At 44.3% G+C, this 22,743-nt stretch overlaps 1 protein-coding gene across 16 annotated transcripts in view; it reads right to left on the reverse strand.

Annotated features, from left to right (window-relative positions):
* bach2b (BTB and CNC homology 1, basic leucine zipper transcription factor 2b) overlaps window positions 1-22,743 on the reverse strand; it is a 122,942-nt gene that overhangs the window by 50,428 nt on the left and 49,771 nt on the right. For 10 of the 16 annotated variants that reach the window (XR_009793913.1, XR_009793914.1, XR_009793915.1 and 7 more), the window contains one exon: window positions 16,365-16,619. Coding sequence is in view for 13 of the 16 variants with exons in the window: in XM_061813155.1 (XP_061669139.1) it covers window positions 16,365-16,619 (255 nt within the window). In the remaining 3 variants the exon portion in view is untranslated. Of the gene's footprint in view, window positions 1-16,364; window positions 16,620-17,460; window positions 18,573-22,743 lie in introns of those variants that run through there. The other 6 variants (XM_061813161.1, XM_061813162.1, XM_061813165.1 and 3 more) reach the window with 3 other exon arrangements.

Here is a 22,743-nt window from a genome sequence, read left to right on the forward strand (position 1 = left end):
GGTCTCATTTTGACATTGACCTCGACCATCCTGGTTGTCTTTGCTGTGCTTGCTTTGTGTGGATGTTGGATCATTCTCAGGAGGCTTATCCTCGTCACTGTGCTGATGATGCAAGGTGTGGTGGTGAGACAGAATCTGGTCTGTCAATCTCAAAACAGGCAAAGAAATTATTTAGTTCCTCTGGGAGTGACGTGTTTCCAGCATACTTTTTTTTTGTAGTTTGTGATGTGTCATAATCTCTAACACATCTTTTTTGAGTCATTTTCCGTGAAGTACTTATCAATATTCTTTTTGTAGATCACCTTGGCCGCTTTAATGCCTCTCGAGCAGTGCTGTACTGTGCCTTGTTCTCTGACTTGAAGGCAGTGTAGCGGCGTCTCAGGAGTGCCTTAGTCTTGGGCCATCCAGGGTTTTTGGCTGGGGAAAACCTGGATGTGTCTATTGACAGTCACAGTGTCTATGCAGTTTTTGATATTAGACAGAACAGTATCTGTGTGTACCTGGAGGTTCTGCTGTTCAAATAATTCCCAAACAGTACATGAAAAAAATTCCTGTAGCTGAGAGAGTGCATTCTCAGGCCACGTTGTAATTGCCTTTGTTCGAGGCCTTGTTTATTTTTGTAGGGGGATCTGTGTGGGCGTAAGGGTGACGCAAACATGATCGGAACCAGCAAGATGGGGCATGGGGGTGGCCCTGTTTGCATGCTTAATGTTGGAGTAAACATGATCCAAGGTTTTGTCTCTGGTGGGACACTCCACAGATTGGACAATCTTTAAACGTTTGATTGAAGTCACCAACAACAATAAATACTCCGTCGGGTGGGCGAGCTGCTGTTTGTTTACAGTAGCGAGCAGATGGCTAAGTGCTGTGCTTATGTTAGCAACCACTACCACAATTATTACAGTTCGCTCTCTTGGTAGATAAAAAGGTCTGCATGAGACTGCAAGGACCTCTAAATCAGGTGTCGATGATCCTGCTGTAAGAACACCTGTCATTGTGCACATAAACACAAAGTCATCCTCTTTTCCTCTCGGAGACTTCGGTTCTGTCCTGCCGATGTAGCGTCCAGCCCGCTGGCAAAACTGCAGCATCGGGGATTCACGGCTGAAGCCACGTCTCTGTGATGAAAATACTGCAGTTCCAGATCAAATTGCTCGTGGCTATTTGTAATTCCAATTCATCCATTTTGTGGGTAATGGATCTTGCATTGGTCAAACAGATGCTTGGACGTGTGGTCTGTGTGGTTGTTTTTCTTTGCTTAGCATCCAGGCCTGACCGACAATCTCACTTTTGCTTACGTTCCCTCCGCCTTTTCCATCGCTTGCCAGATAGACCGGCTATCCACGAAGATCCTGGTGGTCTCATGATGTCCTCCAGAATATTGTTTTTCTTTTGATATTTGTCTGTGATTGGTAAACTATGCTTCAGTCCCAGCTCAGTCAGGTCCTGGAAGCTATAGTTGAGCATGGCTTACAAAAATCCACAAATAGTGCCAAAATCATGAAAAATAAAAAGCACCAAACTGGAGAGGTAAGAACCGCTGCACCCGTGCGCGCCGCCATCTTTAACAATCATCTGTCCGTAAATGCAAGATTGAAAGTCAATTGGATGTCGCCTTTGTATCCCCTCCTTAAGGTTTTTTTTTTTTTTTTTTTTACGTTTCTTATGTTTAATTTGAGCTATATTACATATTAGAGCAAACATGGCTGCATATTAAGAGGGTGTTGAAATCTAAAGAGGGATTAATGGGATATGGTTTTGCCGTTTAATTGTAAATAGCTAAAAAAAACATCTAATCACGAGTGGCTGAGTTTATGGTTGAATAATAATCCTCAATTACATTAAAGAGGGTGGAACAGTTGGTGGTAGGTGCTAGGTAAAGTCTGGTCTGGAAAGTGTTGGCCTCATAGTTCTGAGGACCTGGATTCAATCCCATGCCTCCCTGTGTGGAGTTTGCATGTTCTCCCCGTGTCTGCCTGGGTTTTCGCCGGGCACTCCGGTTTCCTCCCACATCCCAAAAACATGCAACATTAATTGGGCACTCTAAATTGCCCCAAGGTGTGATTGTGAGCGCGGCTGTTTGTCTCTATGTGCCCTGCAATTGACTGGCAACTAGTTCAGGGTGTACCATGCTTACTGCCCGTTGACAGCTGGGATGGGCTCCAGGACTCACGAGACCCTTGTGAGGATAAGTGGCTAGGAAAATCGATGGATGGGTGATGGGTTTGGCCCAGTTCTCCTCTGATTATGAAGATGAGAATATGTTTAAATGATGATTTGTGGCCAGTAAATGGCAATGAAGGGTCTCTTTGAATGAGATCAGCATGAATCACACGAAGAAGGGAGACAGAGGAAAAACATATGGAGTACACAAGGGAAGATGGCAAGGGGTGAATTTGAATATTTACAAGCAACTCACACTTGAACGAAGTCATTGCTGCGGTATGTCTAAGACTAAATGTGATGTAAGAGAAGAGGTGAAGACGACAGATGACTATTTCAGAGCTAAAAGCGAAAATACAAATGACACAACAGCCTAGGTTTGCCGAGTCAAAAAGTTACTTTCAACGAGTGGCAATCTGGACCAAGTTCATTCCACATTCTGTCAGATGGTGCATTCTGTTATCGAACAATTCTTCATCAAGCCAATCCATAGTCCTGGATTCCTCTGAAAAGCTGTTGGCCTCAAAATCAAACACTCACACCAGACCCTCGTCCCAGCACGTGCTAGAAAATTGTGAAGGTAATACCTAGTTTGTTAAACTTTGGCATTTTGTAAAATTTTTCAGTAAATCTTCCTTTCACTAATGCTTGCAGAGATTTTACGTGGAGAAAAAAGACATTTACAACTAAGAGAAAATAAGTATTTTGATGGTTATTGTATTGTATATATTTCTGTGAGGGGGAACAATTGACGATTGGTTATGTCACGTCTGCCTCACAGTTTTGAGGATAGGGGTTAAAATCTCGGCCCTGGCTATGTGAAGTGTGCATGTTCCACCCATGCCTATTATTCCAGGTACAATAGTTTCCTCCTACATCCCAAAAAAAATGTTCGTGGTGTGTTGATTGAATCAGATTTAGAATCAGAATCAGCTTTAATGGGCAAGTATGGAACAATACACATGGAATTTGTCTCTGGCAGTTGGTGCTGTCCTGGTACGACATTCACGTTGAGTACGGAGAAGAATATACAAACTAATAAGAACGAAGAACAATAGACATTCAATTAATTAAGAGGCTGAAATTTAAAATTGAGGGCGTTATGAAAATGTGATTTTTTTTCCCACTACGGCCTCCACTTCGCAAGAGGGGTTGCGTTAGGAAGGACATCTGATGTAAAAAACTATGACAAATATGAGCGTTCATTTGAGATGACACGCTGTGGCGACCCCAAATTGGACAAGCAGAAAGAAAGTTCATGTATAATGTGATTTGCGGCTTTGATCCACAAGTAGGATATGACCTCGAGTCTGAGCATCCGAGATACAAAGAGAGTTGAGATTGGTGCAGATTGTTATGGACATGTTGGTGAATGAAACAGAGGTGATGAAGAAATTATGGGTATGTACGGCATCCAGGAAGAGAATTTTGAGGGTCAGATGGTGGTGGAGTTTGCAAAAAGGATGGAATTGGCAGTGGTGAACACTTATTTCCAAAAGAGACAGGAACATACAGGGACCTACAAGAGCGAAGGTAGGAACACGCAGGTGGATTATATTTTCTGCCGATGATGGAATCTGAAGGAGGTTACTGATTGTAAGGTTGTGGTGGGAGAGAGTGTAACTCGACAGCATAGGATGGTGGTGTGTAGGATGCTTATGGTAGCGGGTAGGAAGATTAAGAAGACAAAGGTAGACGAGAGAATCATGTGGTGGAAGTTGAGGAAGGAAGAATGTCGAGTGGCCTTTTGGAAAGAGGTGAGACAGGCTATAGATGGACAGGAAGCGCTCCCGGAAGACTGGAATACTACTGCCAAGATACTCAAAGAGGCAGGTAGGAGAGTACTTGGGGTGCCTTCTGGTTGGAAAGGGGAGAAGGAGACTTGGTGGTGGAACCCCAAAATACAGGAAGTCATCCAAGGAAAGAGATTAGCAAAGAAGAAATGGGACATGGAGAGGACTGAGGAGAGGCGGAAGGAATACATTGAGATGGGGCAAAAGTAGAGGTGGCGAAGGCGAAAGATGTGCAGCAAGTAAAGGTGATTAAGGATAGCGATGGAATTATGTTGACGGGTGCCAGTAGTGTGCTCAGTAGATGGAAAGAGTACTTTGAGAAGTGAATGAATGAAGAGAATGGGAGAGAAGGTAGAGTAGAAGAGGCAAGTGTGATGGACCAGGAAGTGGCAATGATGAGTAAAGGGGAAGTTAGAAAGGCACTAAAGAGGATGAAAACTGGAAAGGCATTTAGTCTTGATGACATACCTGTGGAGGTATGGAAGCAATTTAGAGAGGTGGCTGTGGAGTTTTTTTGACCAACTTTTTCAACAGAATAGTAGTGGGCGCGAAGATGGCTGAAGAATGAAGATGCCTGAAGAACAGAGGCAATTTTCAGAGCTCTGGGAAATATAAAGATATAAAGTTGATGCGCCAGACAATGAAGTTATGGAAAAGATTAGTGGAGGCTAGACTCAGGACATGAGTAGGTACCTGCAAGCAACAGTATGAGTCCATGCCTCAAAAGAGTACCACAGACACATTATTTGCCTTGAGAATGCTAGTGGAAAATTATAGAGGTCAGAAGGAGCTACATTCTGTCCTTGTGGATCTAGGGAAAGTTTATGACAGAGTACCAAGAGAGGAACTGTGGTACCGCATATGTAGATCTGTTGTGGCAGAGAAACATGTCAGAATAGTACAGGACATGCACGGGGGCAGCAGAACAGTGGTGAAGTGTGCTGTAAGTGTGACAAAAGAATTTAAGGTGCTGGTGGGACTGCATCAGGGATCAGCTCTGAGCCCCTTCCTATTACCAGTGGTCATGGATAGGCAGACAGATGAAGTTAGACTAGGAATCTCCCTAGACCAGGGGTGCCCATACTTTCATACTCCAAGATCTACTTGTCAACCAGCCAGCCTCTCGTGATATACCAACAGGAGGAGGGTGGGGGTCGGGGGGGCTTCGGGGGCTTTCATCAAATTTTTTTGTATTATTCACATACTCCAACATTCATGGCATTCTAAAGCAACAGCTTTTCTTTTTTTTACTTCAATACCATTATTATCGAGAGTGAACATAAGAGTCTTGCTCTACGTTGCCCAGACTGGGCTACTAACTAAAGCACCAGTGCGGTGCTTAAGGGCGCTGTCATTATAAACCACATTGATGGGCTGCGTGAGTACTGTAAGATATCTAATTATGAGTGTACCCCTTTAAGAGTGGAGGAGAGCGGAGGTAAACTTGGCAGGAGTGTGTGGTGGAGCAACAGGTTGTTGTTAGAGAAAGTTCCGTGTGCTGCCGAAATGTTCATTAAACATCGCCGGTCAGAACCCAGTGACTTCTTCTTTTCATTTTTTTAAGTACGTATGTGAATTGTGACAGTGGATGGAGCAACCACGCATCCCTCAACCACGCATCCCTCAGTCATTCCATCCCATTGCAAAATGCTATGAACTGGATAGCTGTATGTTATACTTTCAATTTGCGTTGGATTTTTTTTGCGCGCAGAATATCTTTATACAGAGACCACATCAGCGGTGTGCAATTGTGTACACGCTCATTTTCGAGGGAATATTGGCTGACATCTTTTTTTTTTTTTTTTTGGGCATCCCCTCACGAGATCAACCAAAACGGCCCGCTCGACACATTGAGCACACCTCCCCTAGACCATGATGTTTGCAGATGACATTGTCATCAGCAGTGAAAGCAGGGAGCAGGTGGAGAAACAATTAGAAAGATGGAGAATGCACTGGAAATGTGAGCAATGAAGATTAGCCGAAATAAAACAGAATATATTTGTGTGAATGAGAGGGGTAGAGGGGGAAGTGTGAGGCTCCAAGGAAAAGAGATAGCGAGCGTTCAACTTAAAATGCTTGGGGTCAACAATCCAGAGCAATGGCGAGTGTGGTAAGGAAGTGAAGAAACGGGTCCAAGCAGGTTGGAAGAGCTGGCGGAAGGTGTCATGTGTGTTATGTGACAAGGATCTCTGTTAGGATGAGGGGCAAAATGGAAGCACAGGTATAGGTGGGAGAAATGAAGCTGTTGAGGTTCTTTCTCGGACTGAGCAGGTTGGATAGGATTAGAAATAACGTCATTAGAGGGACAGCCAAAGTTAGATGTTTTGTTTTCCAAAGACCAGATGCATTCACCTTGGTAATTGCTAATTACGGCTTATATATATTGCCACACGTGCGTTCTGGTTGTTGTACTTCATGTCACGTTCCCGTAACTCCATGTCCTTGCCTTTGATGTTGTGTGTACCAAAACCTCCCTCATTGATTACCCTGCCTCTTCTCCTACTGATTCTGACTTTGCTACCTGTTTGGACTGCCTGCCTGTGTTTAGACTTTGGACTGAATAAAGACGTTTCCTGAACTGTACCTGGTCTCATGCATTTTGGGTTCAGTGTTGTGTTCTGGCCATGACAGAACGATCTGGCCAACATATGGACTCAGCCGACTCATATCTGGTGCGCAACGCCCTACAAACTCAAGGATGGCGTCTCACCGAACATAATGACAATTTCCAGATGGTTGCTCACCAGTTGGAGCAGCAGAACGACCAGTTGCGCGAGGTATTTGCCCAGCTTCGTTCCCTGTTTGCATTCTTCCCCAGTGGAGGCAACGCCAGCCCAGCGCCAGTAGCTGCCACGGGATCCTCCCATATGCACAAGCCGATCCCTGGCACACATTCGGGAGTCTGCTCTCTGCTCTCCCGTCCGGAGCATTTTTCATGGTACTATAGTAATGTCAAGCCATTCATCACAGAGTGTGAGCTCCTCTTCAAGGTACAAGCAGCTGCCTTTCCCTCTGACAGAGCCAAGATCGCATTCGTCATTTCCCACCTGATTGGACGCGTGGAAGCATGGGCAACCACTGAGTGGAGCCGCGACACGGACACGTGTCGGATGTGGGTGTCCTTTGAGAAGGCCATGCTTCAAGTGTTCCAGTTTGCATCCCTTGAACTCGAAGCGGCAAACTCCTTGATCACGCAGCGGCAAGGCAAGCGCCGGGTTTCAGACGAGGTCATTGGCATCCGCATTCTTGCATCTGAAAGCCAGGGGAAAAATAGGGCGCTCCCAGATGCATTCTTTCAAGGGCTGTCCCCCGCGGTAAAGGACCAGTTGATCCCCGCCTGCACGTATCAAGGACGCCGACACTCCTCAAGGTGTGTCTGCTGAGGTGGAGAACCCCAGGCAGCTGGTTTGCCTCCACCTATCACCCGAAGAACGTCTGCGCCAGCAGAGGGAGGGACTCTGCTTCTACTGCGGGCAGTCGGGGCACACAGTGACCCAGTGCCCTGTCAAACCAGCTGGTACCTCACCCCAAACCCTGACCATGGTGCGTATCAACCTCATTCAGGACAGTCCAGACCAAGCACTTCCTCTTGTCTCCTTGTGCTCAGGAGCACAGCCACTCTGGGCGACTGGGTTCATAGACTCTGGTTCGGACGCCAATCTTTTAAATTCACAGCTGGTCAAACGCAAAGTACAGCACCACTGTAATGCATACGCGGAAAATGGCAGTTTTCTCAGCAAAATAACCCACCGCATTCAGACGCTCACCCTTACATTTCCGGAGGCTGCATAACCTCCATATTGACTGGTCTACTGGTTAAATCAAGTCTTGGGGGACAAAGTGCACACTCACATGCCTCTCATCCCAGAGGGCAGAGGGTCCAGATGCTGCTCCATGCAAGCCGCGGACCTTGCAGGATGAGCCAGACCTGTCCCTAGTGTCCTCCTGTTACAATGACCTGGATGAAGTACAGTAAAGCCTTGGTTCTCAAACGTCCCTGTTTCGGACAAATCGGTTTTCGAATGAAAATTTTGAGATTTTTTTGCTTCCATTTTTGAAAAATTGGTCCTCGAACGCCGCTGAAAAAAAACGGAAATAAGCATCTTACCCACCCATCTGGGTCAAGTGGAAATTGTCCTTTTTCTTTTCCTTTTGGCTTTTCTCGTAAGGGTTCGCCACAGCGTGTCATCTTTTTCCATCTAAGCCTATCTCGTGTATCCTCCTTTCTAACACCCACTGTCCTCATGTCCTCCCTCAAAACATCCATCAACCTTTTCTTTGGTCTTCATCTCGCTCTTTTGCCTGGCAGCTCCATCCTGAGCACCCTTCTGCTCATATACTAACTCTCTCATCTCTGAACATGTCAAAACTATCTAAGGCTGCTCTCTCTAACCTTGTCTCCAAAACATCCAACTTTGGTTGTTCCTCTAATGAGCTCCTGTTGTTTCGACAGTGCCACCGTCTCTAATCCGTACATCATGGCCAGCCTCACCTCTGTTTTATAAACTTTGCCCTTCATCCTAGCGGAGACTCTGTCACATAGAACACCAGACACCTTCCGCCAACTTTTCCACCCTGCTTGGACCCTTTTCTTCACTTCTTTACCACACTCTCCATTGCTCTGTATTGTTGACCCCAAGTATTTGAAGTCATCCACATATAGTCTGTTTTACTTTGGCTAATCTTCATTCCTCTCCTATCCACGGTGTGCCTCCATCTTTTTAATTGTTCCTCCGCCTGCTCCCTGTTTTCACTGCAGATCACAATATCATGTGCGAGCATCATAGTCCAAGGGGATCCCAGTCTAACCTCATCTGTCAGCCTATCCATTACTACCGCAAACAGGAAGGGGCTCAGTGTGGATCCCTGATGCAGTCCCACCTCCACCTTAAATTCTTCTGACACACCAATGGCACACCTCACCGCTGTTCTGGTGCCCTCATACATGTCTTTTACTCTTCTAACATATTTCTCCGCCACACCAGACTTGCGCTTGCAGTACCACAGTTCCTCTCTCTCTCTCTGTCATAGGCTTTCTCTAGGTCTACAAAGACACAATAAAGCTCCTTCTGTCCTACTCTGTACTTTTCCACGAGCATCCTCAAGGCAAATCATGCATCTGTGGTACTCTTCCTAGGCATGAAACCATACAGTTGCTCGCATATACTTACTTCTGTCCTGAGTCTAGCCTCCACTACTCTTTCCCATAACTTCATTGTGTGGCTCATCAACTTTATTCCTCTATAATTCCCACAGCTCTGAACATCCCCTTTGTTCTTAAAAATGGGAACTAGAACACTTTTCCTACATTCTTCAGGCATCTTTTCGCCCGCTAGTATTCTGTTGAATAAGTTGGTCAAAAACTCCACAGCCATCTCTCCAAATTGCTTCCATACCTCTACCGGTATGTCATCAGGACCAACTGCCTTTCCATTTTTCATCCTTTGTAGTGCCTTTCTGACTTCCCCCTTAGTAATCATTTCCACTTCCTGGTCCTTCACTCTTGCCTCTTCAACTCTTCCTTCTCTCTCATTTTCTTCATTCATCAACTTCTCAAAGTATTCTTTCCATCTATTTAGCACACTACTGGCACTAGTCAACACCTCTTCAACTCTACCTTTTCTCCCATTCTATTCATTCATATATGAGCCAAGTGGAACAAAATCCATAATTTCGTCGAACTTCATCACCCAAATAAATGTGAATGTAGCAGAGCACTCCAAAATGTTCAAGATATCGTGATGAGCCACTTCGGAAACGTTCTTAAGAGACGGCAGAAATTAGATTTGCTTTTTTTGTTAAAAGGTGGCGAGTCACTACCCCCGAAGACATTTGATACATACAGTTGTTCAAGCATTTCTGCATTTTTGTTTTGTTTAACTTGAGGTACTTGTTTTTGTTACTTTTTCTAAAAAAAAAAAAAAAAAGTTTTTTACCCCCTCGTTATTGTTTGTTTAAAGTTATTCGGCACTTTTGTTAATTAAAAAAAAAAAAGTTTACAAGGCTTGGGGCCAAGTCGATACAGCAATGTCCTCCCAGCCGAGCGTACTCTACTACTAAAGCATACATTTCAGGAAAAAATAAAAACATTTCTTAAATTATTTTATCATTATTATTTAAACTATACATGTATTTCCACTATGCAGTTTATTATCACGAAAAGCTAAAAACAATGCTTTAAAAGGCCAATTTTTTTAGGCTTGCAATGCATTTTTTCTTTTTCCCCCATTCATTGCAATGGGAAACATTGATTCAGTTTTCGAACAATTCACTTATTGAACCGTTTTCTGGAATGGATTGTGGTCGAGAACCGAGGCATCACTGTATTTTCCAAACATAAGGCCAAGTCGCTTCCTCCACACAGCCCATATGATTACGCAATAGATTTGATGCCTGGCTCCTAACTCCCTCATTTTTGGGGTTCGTCTTGGCTGAGGGTGAGATCCGCAAAGATCCCCACAAGGTGGAGGCCAATCTTCATTGGCCCACTCCTATGTCTCAAAAGGAGGTGCAGAAGTTAATCGGGCTTGCAAATTTTTACTGAAAATACATTTGAAACTTTAGTGCAGTCGTGGCCCTGTTACATGCGCTAACCTCAGCCCACAGTACCTTCGACTGGAACCCAGGTTGCCAGACCGCCTTCCGTAAACTCAAAGTCAGCTTTACCTCCACCCCTATCCTCATCTTGCCGGATCCTGACCGGCAATTCATTGTAGAAGTTGATGTGTCCGATTTGGTTATAGGGGCAATGCTCTCACAGAGGAGTCCCGAGGACGGAAGGTTACACCCCTGCACATTTCTATCCAAGAAAATAACACATAGGAGACCAGGAGCTTTTAGCAGTCAAAACGACGCTGTCGGAATGGAGACACTGGTTGGAGGGGGCTCAGGTTCCATTCATGGTGTTTACAGATCATAAAAACCTCGATTCCCTTAAGTCCGCCAAAAGACTTAATGCCAGGCAAGCTAGGTGGCCCTCCACTTCATGCGATTTCGCTTCAGAGTGTCCTATCGACTGGGAACCAAGAATGGGAAACCTAATGAGCTGTCGCGGGTTTATGAGAGCGAGAAAACTAAATCTGAACCGGCGCCTATCCTCCCCGAACCATGTTTCATCTCACTTTTCACCTGGGAAATAGAAACATTAGTTCAAGACGTACGAAAGAACTCTCACAGTCCAGAAGTCCCCGAAGACAAGAAGTATGTGGTTCCTCCGCTAAGAGGTTGAGTAATTGACTGGGCCCACTCCAATCGCACAGTATGCCACCCGGGTATGGCCAAAACGCAGTCTGTGATAGACCAATGCTTTTGGTGGTCGAATATTAAGAAAGAGATCAGGAGTACGTCAATGCCTGTCCTGCTTGTGCAGAAAACAAACCCTCCCGGCAGCGCCATGCACGGGCATTACGCCCTCTATCCGTGCGACGTCGCCATTGTCACATATCTCACTCAACTTTGTGAACGGGCTACTGACGTCGCGGGGTCACGCCACAGTTCTTACGGTGGTGGAGTGATTTTCTAAAATGGTTCACTTCATTCCGCTGCCTAAACTCCCCTCTATAAAACAGACGGCCGACCTCATAATGAACAACATATTCGGGTTGCATGGTCTTACCCACTGACGTGATTTCCGACAGGGTCCCCAATTCATTTCCCAGTTGTGGAAAGAAATTTGTTCCCTAAGGGCCACCGTGAGCCTTTCCTCAGGCCATCACCCGGAAACCAATGGACTGACCGAGCGGATAAATCAAGACTTAGAAATGGGGCTCCGATGTCTTCCTTTTCATGACCCGTGCTCATGGAGCCAACAGTTAATCTGGGTCGAATACTCTCACAACTCTCTTCTCTCAGCGTCCACTGGTATGTCTCCTTTTCACGTTGTGCACGGTTATCCACCCTCTCTTTTCCCGTCTACAGACTACAACTCATCGGTGCAATCTGCGTTGGCTGTTATGAGATGCTGCAAAAGAACCTGGGAGCGAGCCCGAAAGATGCTTCTGCGGAAGGGGTGCTCCTATCAGGCCGCGGCGGACTGTAAAAGGGTGCCTGCACCGGTTTACAGAGGGGGTCGGAGAGTCTGGCTGTCAGCTAAGGGCCTCCCAGTCCGAGTGGAATCATGGAAGCTCGTCGGTTCGTTCCCGATTGTAAAGGTGATTAATCCGGTTACCATGAAATTGAGACTTCTGAAGTAGATGGGGGTTCACCTGCCAGGCCTCCTCACGCCCCCCCCGTTCTGTCATGCGTGTGTGAGTCCTCAACCTGGCACGCACCTGCTCTGCTGAACAGATGCGCTCACCTGCGTCTCATCTTGGTAATTACGGCTCGTATATATTGCCACGTGTGGGGTTTGGTCCTTGCCAGATGGTTGTATTTCATGTCATGTTTCCACAACTCCATGTCCTTGCCTTTGATGCTCTGTGTACCAAACACTGCCTCATTGATGACCCTGCCTCTTCGCCTCCTGATTCTGACACTGCTGCTTGTTTGGACTGCCTGCCTGTGTTTCGACCTTGGCCTTAATAAAGATGTTTCCCGAACTTTACCTGGTCTCATGAGTCGTGCATTTTGGGTTAAGCCTCGTATTCTGGCCATGACAACTTTGACTGTCCAGAGGCAAGAGAGTGTGTATATTGGTAGAACAGTGTTGAGGATGGAGCTGCCAGCCAAAAGAGCGAGTGGAAGACCAAAGGGAAGGTTGATGGATGTTGTGAGGGAAGACATGAGGGCATTTGGTGTTAGAGAGGAAGATGCAGGAGTTAGGCTTACATGGAAAAAGATAACGCGCTGTGGCGAGCCCTAACGGGACAAGCCGGAAGGAAAAGAATTAGAAGAGTGTCTCTTTTCAAGCAGCTAACCTCTCGCGAGCTACCAACAACTTTGGGGGGTGCTTGATTGTGCTCCCAATGTTATGTGATACATATGTTCAAAATACAGAATTAGCTTTTTGTGCACTGTATTGCCTGTGCATTCATCCTGGATCAGGCTGTGCAAAGGTGGAATTTTAAAATTAAACACTATCTCATCCTGCACTTGCCACTTTGGCTTCAGACCAGACCTTTCCCACTCGGAAAAGAGAAAATCTCGTCCAGTTTAACCACTTTTTCTTCAATTATTCACATACGCCGACATTCATTGAATCTTAAAACAACGCCACTTCTTCTTTAACATTCTCCATTAATATTGAAAGTAAACATAAGCAATGAATTTGTTGCGAACTAAAGCAGCGGTGGTGGACGCTGTCATAAAACACATTGATGGGCTGCGTACGTACTGTAACATTTGTAATTATGAGTGTACGTCTTTAAGAGCAGGGAAGAGGGGTGGGTGTAAGAAACTAGAAAAAAAAGGGTAGCGGAGCAGCGGTTGTTGTTAGACAGAGTTCCGTGCGCTGCCTAAAAGAAACCAGTGGCTTCTTCTTTTCATATTTTGCAGTATGTATGTGAATTGTGCCATTGGATGTAACAACCAATCATCCCTCATCACATTGCAAAATGCCACAAACTGAATAGCTGAATGTTGTACTTTCAATTTGCATTAGATTTTTTTTTGCGCGCAGAATATCTGCTAAAGAATGCATCAGCGGTGCACAATTGCCCAAACCGCACAGTTTAGAGGGAACATTGGCTGGCGTTTTTTTTTTTTTGCCACATTGTCCCGCGATCGACCATGACTGCCTCGATCACGATCGACGCATTGAGCATCCCTGATGTAAAGCGTATTCAATGTGGCCTTACCCATTTGCGGTTCACCGTTACACACAATTGCAATGTGGGTAGGGTGGTGCAGACAATCTATTCAGCGGTTTTAATTATCCGTTGCAGGTGGAGTTTGTTCATTTTTGTGGAAGCCCCAAACCAGACAGTAATGGAGGTACAGAGTACTGTTTTAATGACCGCTGTGTAGAACTGTCTCAGAAGCTTTTGCGACAGGCTGTGCTTCCACAGAAGCCACAAGAAGTGGAACCTTAGCTGGGGTGTTTTGAGGATGGAGTTGATGTTCGTCTCCCATTTCAGGTCCTGTGAGACTAATTCCAAAGAACTTGAAGGTCTCAACGGTTGATGCAAGACAGATGGACAGTATGAGGGGCAAATGTGGTGATGAATGCCACCTGAAGGGCACAATAAATTCTACAGTGTTTAGAGAGTTCAACGCCAGCTTGTGTTGGCCACACCAAACCTCCAGTCTCGCCAATTCCGGTCGATACGCAGACTCATATCCGTCTTTGATGAGGCCGATGACTGTGGTGTCATCTGCGAACTTCAGATGTTTGACAGCCAGGTGGCTTGAGGTGCAGTCATTTGTGTAGAGCGAGAAGAACAGAGGAGAGAGGACACAACCTTGGGGTGCCTGGGTGCTGATAGTGCTCGTGGATGAGGTGGTGTCCCCTAGCCTCACCTCCTGTGCCCTATTCGTGAGGAAGTTGTAGATCCACAGGCAGATGGCAGGCGAGACGCTGAACCGGAGCTTGGAGGAGAGGAGTTCATGGACGATGGTGTTAAACACAGAGCTGAAGTCCATGAACAGGATCCTCGCATAGGTTCATAGGTTGACGGCATCATCCGCAAACCTGTTAGCTCGATAAGCAAACTGCAGTGGGTGCAGCAGGAGACCTGTGACACACTTGAGGTGGTCCAGCACAAGGCATTCAAAGGACTTCATGACCAAAGATGTCAGGACAACAGACCTGAAGCCATTAAGACCTGAGACTGCTTCATTTTTCGGGACTGGCATGATGGTGGAGCGTTTGAAGCAGGTCGCACAGGTTCAGAGACTTGTTGAAGATATTTGTGAAGACAGGATCAAGTTGGTCTGCACAGACTTAGAGGCAGGATGGGGACACAAGGTCTGGGACTGGTGCTTTTTTTAATCTTCCATTCTTTGAAGAGCTGCCTCACGTCCCATTCATGGATGTTGAACGGTGGTGTTGGAGATGATGAAGTAGACGGTGGTGCGACTTGGCGAGTGTGTGGAGTGACAGTGTCCTTTTCAAATCTGCAGCAAAAGCTGTTCAGGTCGTCGGCTAGTCCACTATTGTTGTCTACCGGAAGAGGATTGTCGCTTGTAATTAGTGAGCAATTGTCATCCGTGCCAGACTGATTTGGAGTCATTCGAACAAAGATGTTTAATCCGCCTTTGTAATGTTAATTTCTTGAGTCAGTTACTTACTAGTGTTATATGATACAATACAATAATCTTACAATTTACAACGACTACAATTAAATGACCAAAAAAAACACAAAATAGTTTGTTTAGATACTGTGCAGTTTTGGTGGCGCACATACTGACTGTCAAATCTACCTGCTGACATGTCAAATGTGCTGTCAAATGTCTCAAAAGAAGGTGAATGGTGATCACCGCAACTGCACAAGGTTTGAAGAAAGCAGTTTCAAAACTTTGACCAAAAAGGAAGACTTGATGTGGATATTTGAGACAAATAACATACATTTCAGGTGGACACTCATTTATTTTCCCAATTATCACATAGCGGCAACATACGGATGAAACACCGATTTCTTCCCACATCCCCAAAATTTAAAGGGTAGGTTAATTGAAGCCTCTAAATTGCCCATAACTGGGTCTGAATGGTTGCTTGTTTATATGCTCCCTTTGATTGGCTGGTGGGCGGTTCAGGTTGTATCCCGCCTCTCGCCCGGAGATAGAGGAGATAAGGTCCAGCACGGCTGCGCCCATAATGAGAATAAGCATAATGGAAAGATGAATGAATCTATAGAAAGACAAACAGACAGACAGACAGACAGACAGACAGACACACACACACACGTGTGCGCGCGCGCGTGTGAGTTTGTGTTTAATTAATTATTATATAATATAAAAAAATAAATACAATAATTATTAGTTCTATTTATTTATTTATGTAATTTAAAATTACATTTGTAAAAATGTCAGGACTATTGCAGGTCTTTACCATTATTACAATTGTATAAAGACGCCTATAATGGGTTTAATGAGTAGTTATGATCATTTATGCACTTGTATCCACAGAGTTTGAAGACCAACATGTAAACTGAGCAACTCACAATTATTGTGAACCTGTTTGTGTCTCTAACATGATGCAATTTGGGCTTCACTATTATCCAAGAAGTATATTTCAGTGGGAAATCACCATTTGGTCTGACAATCAGGATTGCCTTGACTATGAATGCCTAAAATTTTAAATCAGCAATATCTTTTGGAAAATAGAACTTTGCGTGGATGTATCAGCAAGAGAGATATTTACCCATATAAAACCAAGGTGGCACAAATTAGATTTTGCAATTTAGTGTCTTACCATTAGTAAACCTCTTATATGGAAATTAATCATTCACTGTGGCATTGTCTAAAACGATTTATTTCCAGGACTGCAGGTTAAAACAATTACTCTAAAAACTGTGTGTTTGATGGACATACCTCTTCAGGAAGGCTGACCTTGAAGCCATTCTCTGCCTGACCAACTAACACCTGAAGGAAATACTCGCTGCAGGCAGCCAGCACGGCCCGATGCCCGCGAAACTCCTTGCCCTCCACTAGGACTGTCACATCGCACAGGATGTCCTGATTCCGCTGGTCATTAAGGCAGAGGAGGATATTGGTACAATGAACTGTTGACTCATACACATACATGGGGGCTTCAGGTTTCTCATCCACGGACATTCCGCTCACAACCTGAAAAAAAAAGGCATGAAGTTTACAACCAAACCTATCTACTGCAACCTTGTAGATACTGTAAAACAACTGAAAAGTAAGTCTGCATTATAGTGGAAAAACGTAACATTGCAATTTGGTTAATCTGTATATATATAGCGACATTAAAAACAGGATAAAACCATCAAACATTTCTCCTTATACCTCACGGGAAAAACTATATTTGTTAAACCACAAAAGTATTCTTACAGGAAGAGATTCCTGTATTTAAATGAACTAGTTATGAGAGAGTGCAGTCAGACCAGTTAAAATCTTTTTTTCATGCCTAAAACTGTAGTCATTAGTACATTCCAAACACTATTCTTTTGTTTTCAATTAAAATATTTTACATTATTTTATAATATTACATCATTATTTCTATATTGCACTGCAGTGCATTAAGTTAAGCAAAATACAGTCCGTACCCCTGACCCTTATCCATTCTAGAATGCCTTGGCCTTCCCACCAAGTGTAATCCGTTGTGACATGTATTTGTTCATCAGTCTACGAAAATGCAAATGTATTGTAGGTTGATTGTTTCCTGTGTCCTCGTAAATAATTATCATGGAAAAAACAACTAACACTGGGTTGCTCCATGCTTGTTGTTTGATGGGTTATAATTAATCATAACATCAGTGCTAATGTTATTACCACGTCAAACCAGATAGAACTGCTGACCACTTATTCATATAACAGTTGATGCAGATAAATAAACCAACATTGCGCAGGATCCTACGATGTAACTATTGCCACATATACATTGCGATGATGATGCTCAAACAATATATTGTGCAACCTTTGTTCAGAGGAAATAATACCATACCTGCAGTTTACTCAGAACTGCACACTTCTGCATCAATCTAGCCTTTTGTCCATTTTCTGTGGTTGTTTTTTCTGTATCATTGTCGAGCTGCTCAAGGTCAGACCCATTCCATGTTGAAATATCACTTCTTATAGAGAGAAATTTTCATGAAACAAGGATTTTCAAATGAAAATGTCAAAAATTTTGTGAAACAATCCATCTTTGTGAAGTCATCCAGTTCAATCAGTTCACAAAGTAGGCAAAATGCAAAATGACTCGCGTGTCTTTCATAATGAATTACATTCATTTATATTCCAATTGGCAAAAAGTATTATGGTCATAATAAATAAACAAATATAATACTGTATATTTGAAAGAATAATTGTGAATATATTTATCATATATCTGCTTGCAATGAAGAAATGTTTTGCTCTGCTTTAGGTCACATGCCAGCCGCTTAACAGGAAATAGCATAGGAACAAGAACAGCTAATCTGTTTGAACCAGGAGCACTTGATGTCTGTTAAAGAAAATTACAAACTTGACCACACATGTACTCAGCAATCTTCCACACACATGCACATACACACACGCACATGAACAAATACACTTTGTTTCCAACGATGTTTTGCTCCCGTCTCCTTTTTGTAACATCCATGTAAATAAGGGGCATTTGAAACCAAATATGTAACTAAAGGTGGCGAAGAGAGGAAAATCAGAATCCAGTGGTGAATTGTACGAGACAATTCCTCTCATCTCTCCTCGCGAGTTGTCAAACTTGAACTGGTGTCTTTCCTTCCTTTTTTGTCCCATTTAATAAATGTCTAACTAGTATATCTGACAATATTTTTCCGGCTGGTAAAAATCGTACTAACCTCGAGTTTTGTTGTACAAGAGCACATGTACAGTGAAGAAAGCAAGTATTTGAACACCCTGCTATAGTGCAAGTTGTCCCACCTTTTTTCACCAAGCATCTTGGCAATTTCTACGTAGCCCTTTCCAGCAATGTGGAGTTGTACAATTTTGTCTCTGGTGTCTTTGGACAGCTCTTTAGTCTTGGCCATGTTACAAGTTTGAGTCTTACTGATTATATGGGGTGGACAGGTGTCTTAATGCAGCTAACGACCTCACACAGGTCCATCTGATTAGGTGGACTTTTAAAGGTGGACTAACAGGTCTTTGAGGGTCAGAAATCGAGCTGATAGACGGGTGTTCAAATACTTATTTGGAGCTGTATCACTCAAATAAATCATTAAAAAAAAATCATACATTGTGATTTCAGGATTTTTCTTTTTAATTACCTCTCTCACAGTGGACATGCACCTAAGATGAAAATTTCAGACCCCTCCATGATTTCTAAGTGGGAGAACTTTCAATATAGCAGGGTGTTAAAATACTTATTTTCTTCACTGTAGGACAGTGATGCTTTTCTTGATGGTGTGCTGGTGATTTAATATAATTGATGAGTTTTGACTGACAGTTTTGCCAGTAGAAAAATTTTGCTCACATTTAACAAAAATGTTAGCTTAACTTCAGTGTAGCATCCGGATATATCAACGATTCCCTTATATGAAAGTGACCCTCTCAAAAATATTACACTCTTTCAACAAATTGTAGTCTCAGATTTTTTTTTTTTTTTTGCTGTTCGGGACAATTTTGATGTACTGAATCCAAATATCATACTGAATTTGCTTAAACAAACGCAAAAAGGATAGAATTGGCAGTGATGAAAACTTATTTCAAGAGACAGGAACATAGAGTGACCTACAAGATTGGAGGTAGAAGCACACAGGTGGATTATATTTTGTGTAGACGATGTAATCTGAAGGAGGTTACCAACTGTATGGTAGTGGTGGGGGAGAGTGTGCCTCCACAGCATAGGATGGTGGTCTGTAGGATGACTCTGGGAGCGGGTAGAAAGGAAGAATGTTGTGTGGCCTTTCGGAAAGAGATGAGACAGGCTCCAGATGGTCAGGAAGAGCTCCCAGAAGATTGGAATACTACTGCCAAGGTATTCAGAGAGGCAGGCAGGAGAGTACTTGGGGTTTTTCTGGTAGGAAAGGGGAGGAGGAGACTTGGTGGTGGAACACCAAAATACAGGAAGTCATCCAAGTTAAGGGATTACCAAAGAAGAAGTGGGACACGGAGATAAGGAATACATTGAGATGCGTTGTAGGGAAAAGGTAGAAGTGGCGAAGGCTAAACAAGAGGCATATGACGACACGGGGTTGGATACGAAGGAAGGAGAAAAGGATCTCGACACGTTGGCCAGACAGAGGGATAGAGATGGGAAGGATGTGCAGCAAGTGGAGGTGATTAAGGGTTGCGATGGAAATAGGTTGACTGGTGCCAGTAGTGTGCTAAGTAGATGGAAAGAGTACTTTGAGAAGTTAATGAATGAAGAAAATGGGAGAGAAGGCACAGGAGAAGAGGCAAGTGTGAATGACCAGCAAGTGGCAATCATTAGTAAGGGGGAAGTTAGAAAAGCACTGAAAAGAATGAAAAATGGAAAGACAGTTGGTCCCGATGACATACCAGTGGAGGTAAGGAAGCAATTTGGTGCGGTGGCTGTGGATTTTTTGACCAACTTATTCAATAGAATAGTAGCGGGAGAGAAGATGCCTGAAGAATGGAGGAAAATTGTCTTCGTCCCCATTTTTAAGAACAAAGGCAACATTCAGAACTGTGGAAAGTACAGAGGAATAAAGGTGATGAGCCACACAATGAAGTTATAGGAAAGAGTCGTGGAGGCTAGAATCAGGACAGAAGTAAGTTTCTGCGAGCAACAGTATGGTTTCATGCCTAGAAAGAGTACCACAGATGCATTATTTGCCTTGAGGATGCTAGTAGAAAAGTACAGAGAAGGTCAGAAGGAGCTACATTGTGTCTTTGTGGATCTAGAGAAAGCCTATGACAGAGTACAAAGAGAGGAACTGTGGTACTGCATGCGCAAGTCTGGTGTGGCGGAGAAATATGTTAAAATAGTAAAGGACATGTATGAGTGCAGCAGAACAGCGGAGAGGTGTGCCGTTGGTGTGTCATAGGAATTTAAGGTGGAGGTGGGACTGCATCAGGGATCCGTGCTGAGCCCCTTCCTGTTTGCGGTAATAATGGATAGACTGACAGATGAGGTTAGACTGGAATGCCCTTGGATTATGTTTGCATATGATATTGTGATCTGCAGTGAAAGCAGGGAGCAGGCGGATAAGAAAGATGGAGGGACGCACTGGAAAGGAGAGGAATGAAGATTAGCCAAAGTAAAACAGAATAATGTGCAGGAATGTGGGGGGGGGGGGGTGAAGCTCCAGGGAGAAGAGATAGCGTGGGTGGATGACTTCAAATACTTGGGGTCAACAATAGAGAACAATGGAGAGTGTGGTAAAGAAGTGAAGAAACGGGTCCAAGCGGGGTGGAAAAGTTGGCGGAAGGTGTCTGGTGTTCTATGTGACAGAAGAGTGTCCGCTCGGATGAGGATGGAGTTTATAAAACAGTGGTGAGGCTGGCCATGATGTGCGGATTAGAGACGGTGGCTCTGAAGAAACAACAAAAAGCAGAACTGGAGGTAGCAGAAATGAATATGCTGAGGTTCTCGCTTGGTGTGAACAGGCTGGAGAGGATTAGAAATAAGATCATTAGAGGGACAGCCAAAGTTGGATGTTTTGGAGACAAGGTTAGAGAGAGCAGACTTCGATGTTTTGGACATGTTCAGAGGCGAGAGAGTGAGTATATTGGCAGAAGGGTGCTGAGGATGGAGCTGCCAGGCAAAAGAGCGAGAGGAAAAGAAAAGATTGATGGATGTTGTGAGGGAGGACGTGAGGACAGTGGGTGTTAAAGAGAGGAGGATGCACAAGATAGGCTGAGATGGAAAAAGATGACACACTGTGGCCACCCCTAACGGGACAATCCAAGGAAAAAGAAGAATTTGCTTAAACAGCTTAAAGTGCCACTGTCATGAAACGCATGATTTTTAGTATGTTATTAATAAATAAACGGCACCCGACACAGACTCATGCATTTTTCCACCACAAAACATGTTTTTGAAATATACAGCTTTTTGTAACTCCTGCCATGAAAATTCTCTCGAGGGATTTGTTTTCGAGAAGAAGCAGGAAATGACATAAAGGACAGACACGCCCTCAATTGGACTCATTTGTTTCTATTAGTTTTACCTCCCGGAAGGTCGCTCGTTGTTCCTTCATGTTAGCCAAAATGCCGGCTCGTTGCATTGCTGGACATTGCTTGAACACTCGGGAGGATGGATTTACCCATCATAAGTTTGCAAGAGACCCGGTTCGTCGCGAAAAATGGATTGCAAGGGTGCAGAGGACGAGAGCTTCGTGGGTTCCAAATGACAGGTAGGTGTGTATACAACTACTAAAAAAAAATTATAGTTTGGGGCGGACCACGAATCCGTCTCTCATAATGTAACAAAATATCCGCGTACGAAATGTGTCGATGAGCGCGTCGGACGGTGTCGGGCTGCTGCGTCGCTTCGCCAGCGAAGCGCACAGGCTCCCGGACGGCGGCGGCTCTGAAGAATGCTGCCATAATGCAGCACTCAGCTGAACAACCTCCTAAAGCAGCACGGCTCGCCTCTGCCTCACTCAGCCGCGTTCTGTGACAACGCAGTCAAGCGCCCCGGCTCGACGGTGTTGTTCATCACGTACTGCAGCGGCTATGAACAACCTCCTAAAGCAACATGGCTCGGCTCTGCCTCACTCAGCCGCGTGCGACGACAACGCAGTAAAGCGCCCCGGCTCAATGGTGTTGTTTATCGCGTACTGCGACGGCGGTGAACAACCCTTAAAGCAGCACAGCTCGACTCCGTGATAAGCCACCTCGGCGCCGAAAATGAGCCACACCGGCTGGCTGCAATGAGCCACGATGGCTCATCTCCGCCGTGGAAGTGGATCGGACGGGTAGCAGTAACTTCACTCGATTGTGTGGTGTTCTCCTTTTCGAATAGGGGCGTGTTCGTCTCCCATAGTTAAGGTGCGCGTGTTTTCATTGGTGAATGTCCGGGTGACGTCACGGACAGATGATGCAGCCAATATGCGACCACTTGGATGTCGCAGGATGACAGTTCTGCAACTTTGCGCATGGATGACGCGCTCTCCGCTCACATTTATTTTTTCGTATAGACATTGAAGTGAATAATGTTATATGTATTTTTCATTACAATATCTATTTTAGAATGTTTATAGGGATGACACTTGGCCTTTAAACTCAATTAAATATCACATTGAGTTTGCTTAAATAGGTCAACTTTAGGAACTACTGGCATGTTCTTGTTTGCATTTACAGA

Source organism: Syngnathoides biaculeatus, chromosome 23, assembly GCF_019802595.1.
Source record: "Syngnathoides biaculeatus isolate LvHL_M chromosome 23, ASM1980259v1, whole genome shotgun sequence".
Classification (NCBI taxonomy): Eukaryota; Metazoa; Chordata; class Actinopteri; order Syngnathiformes; family Syngnathidae; genus Syngnathoides; species Syngnathoides biaculeatus.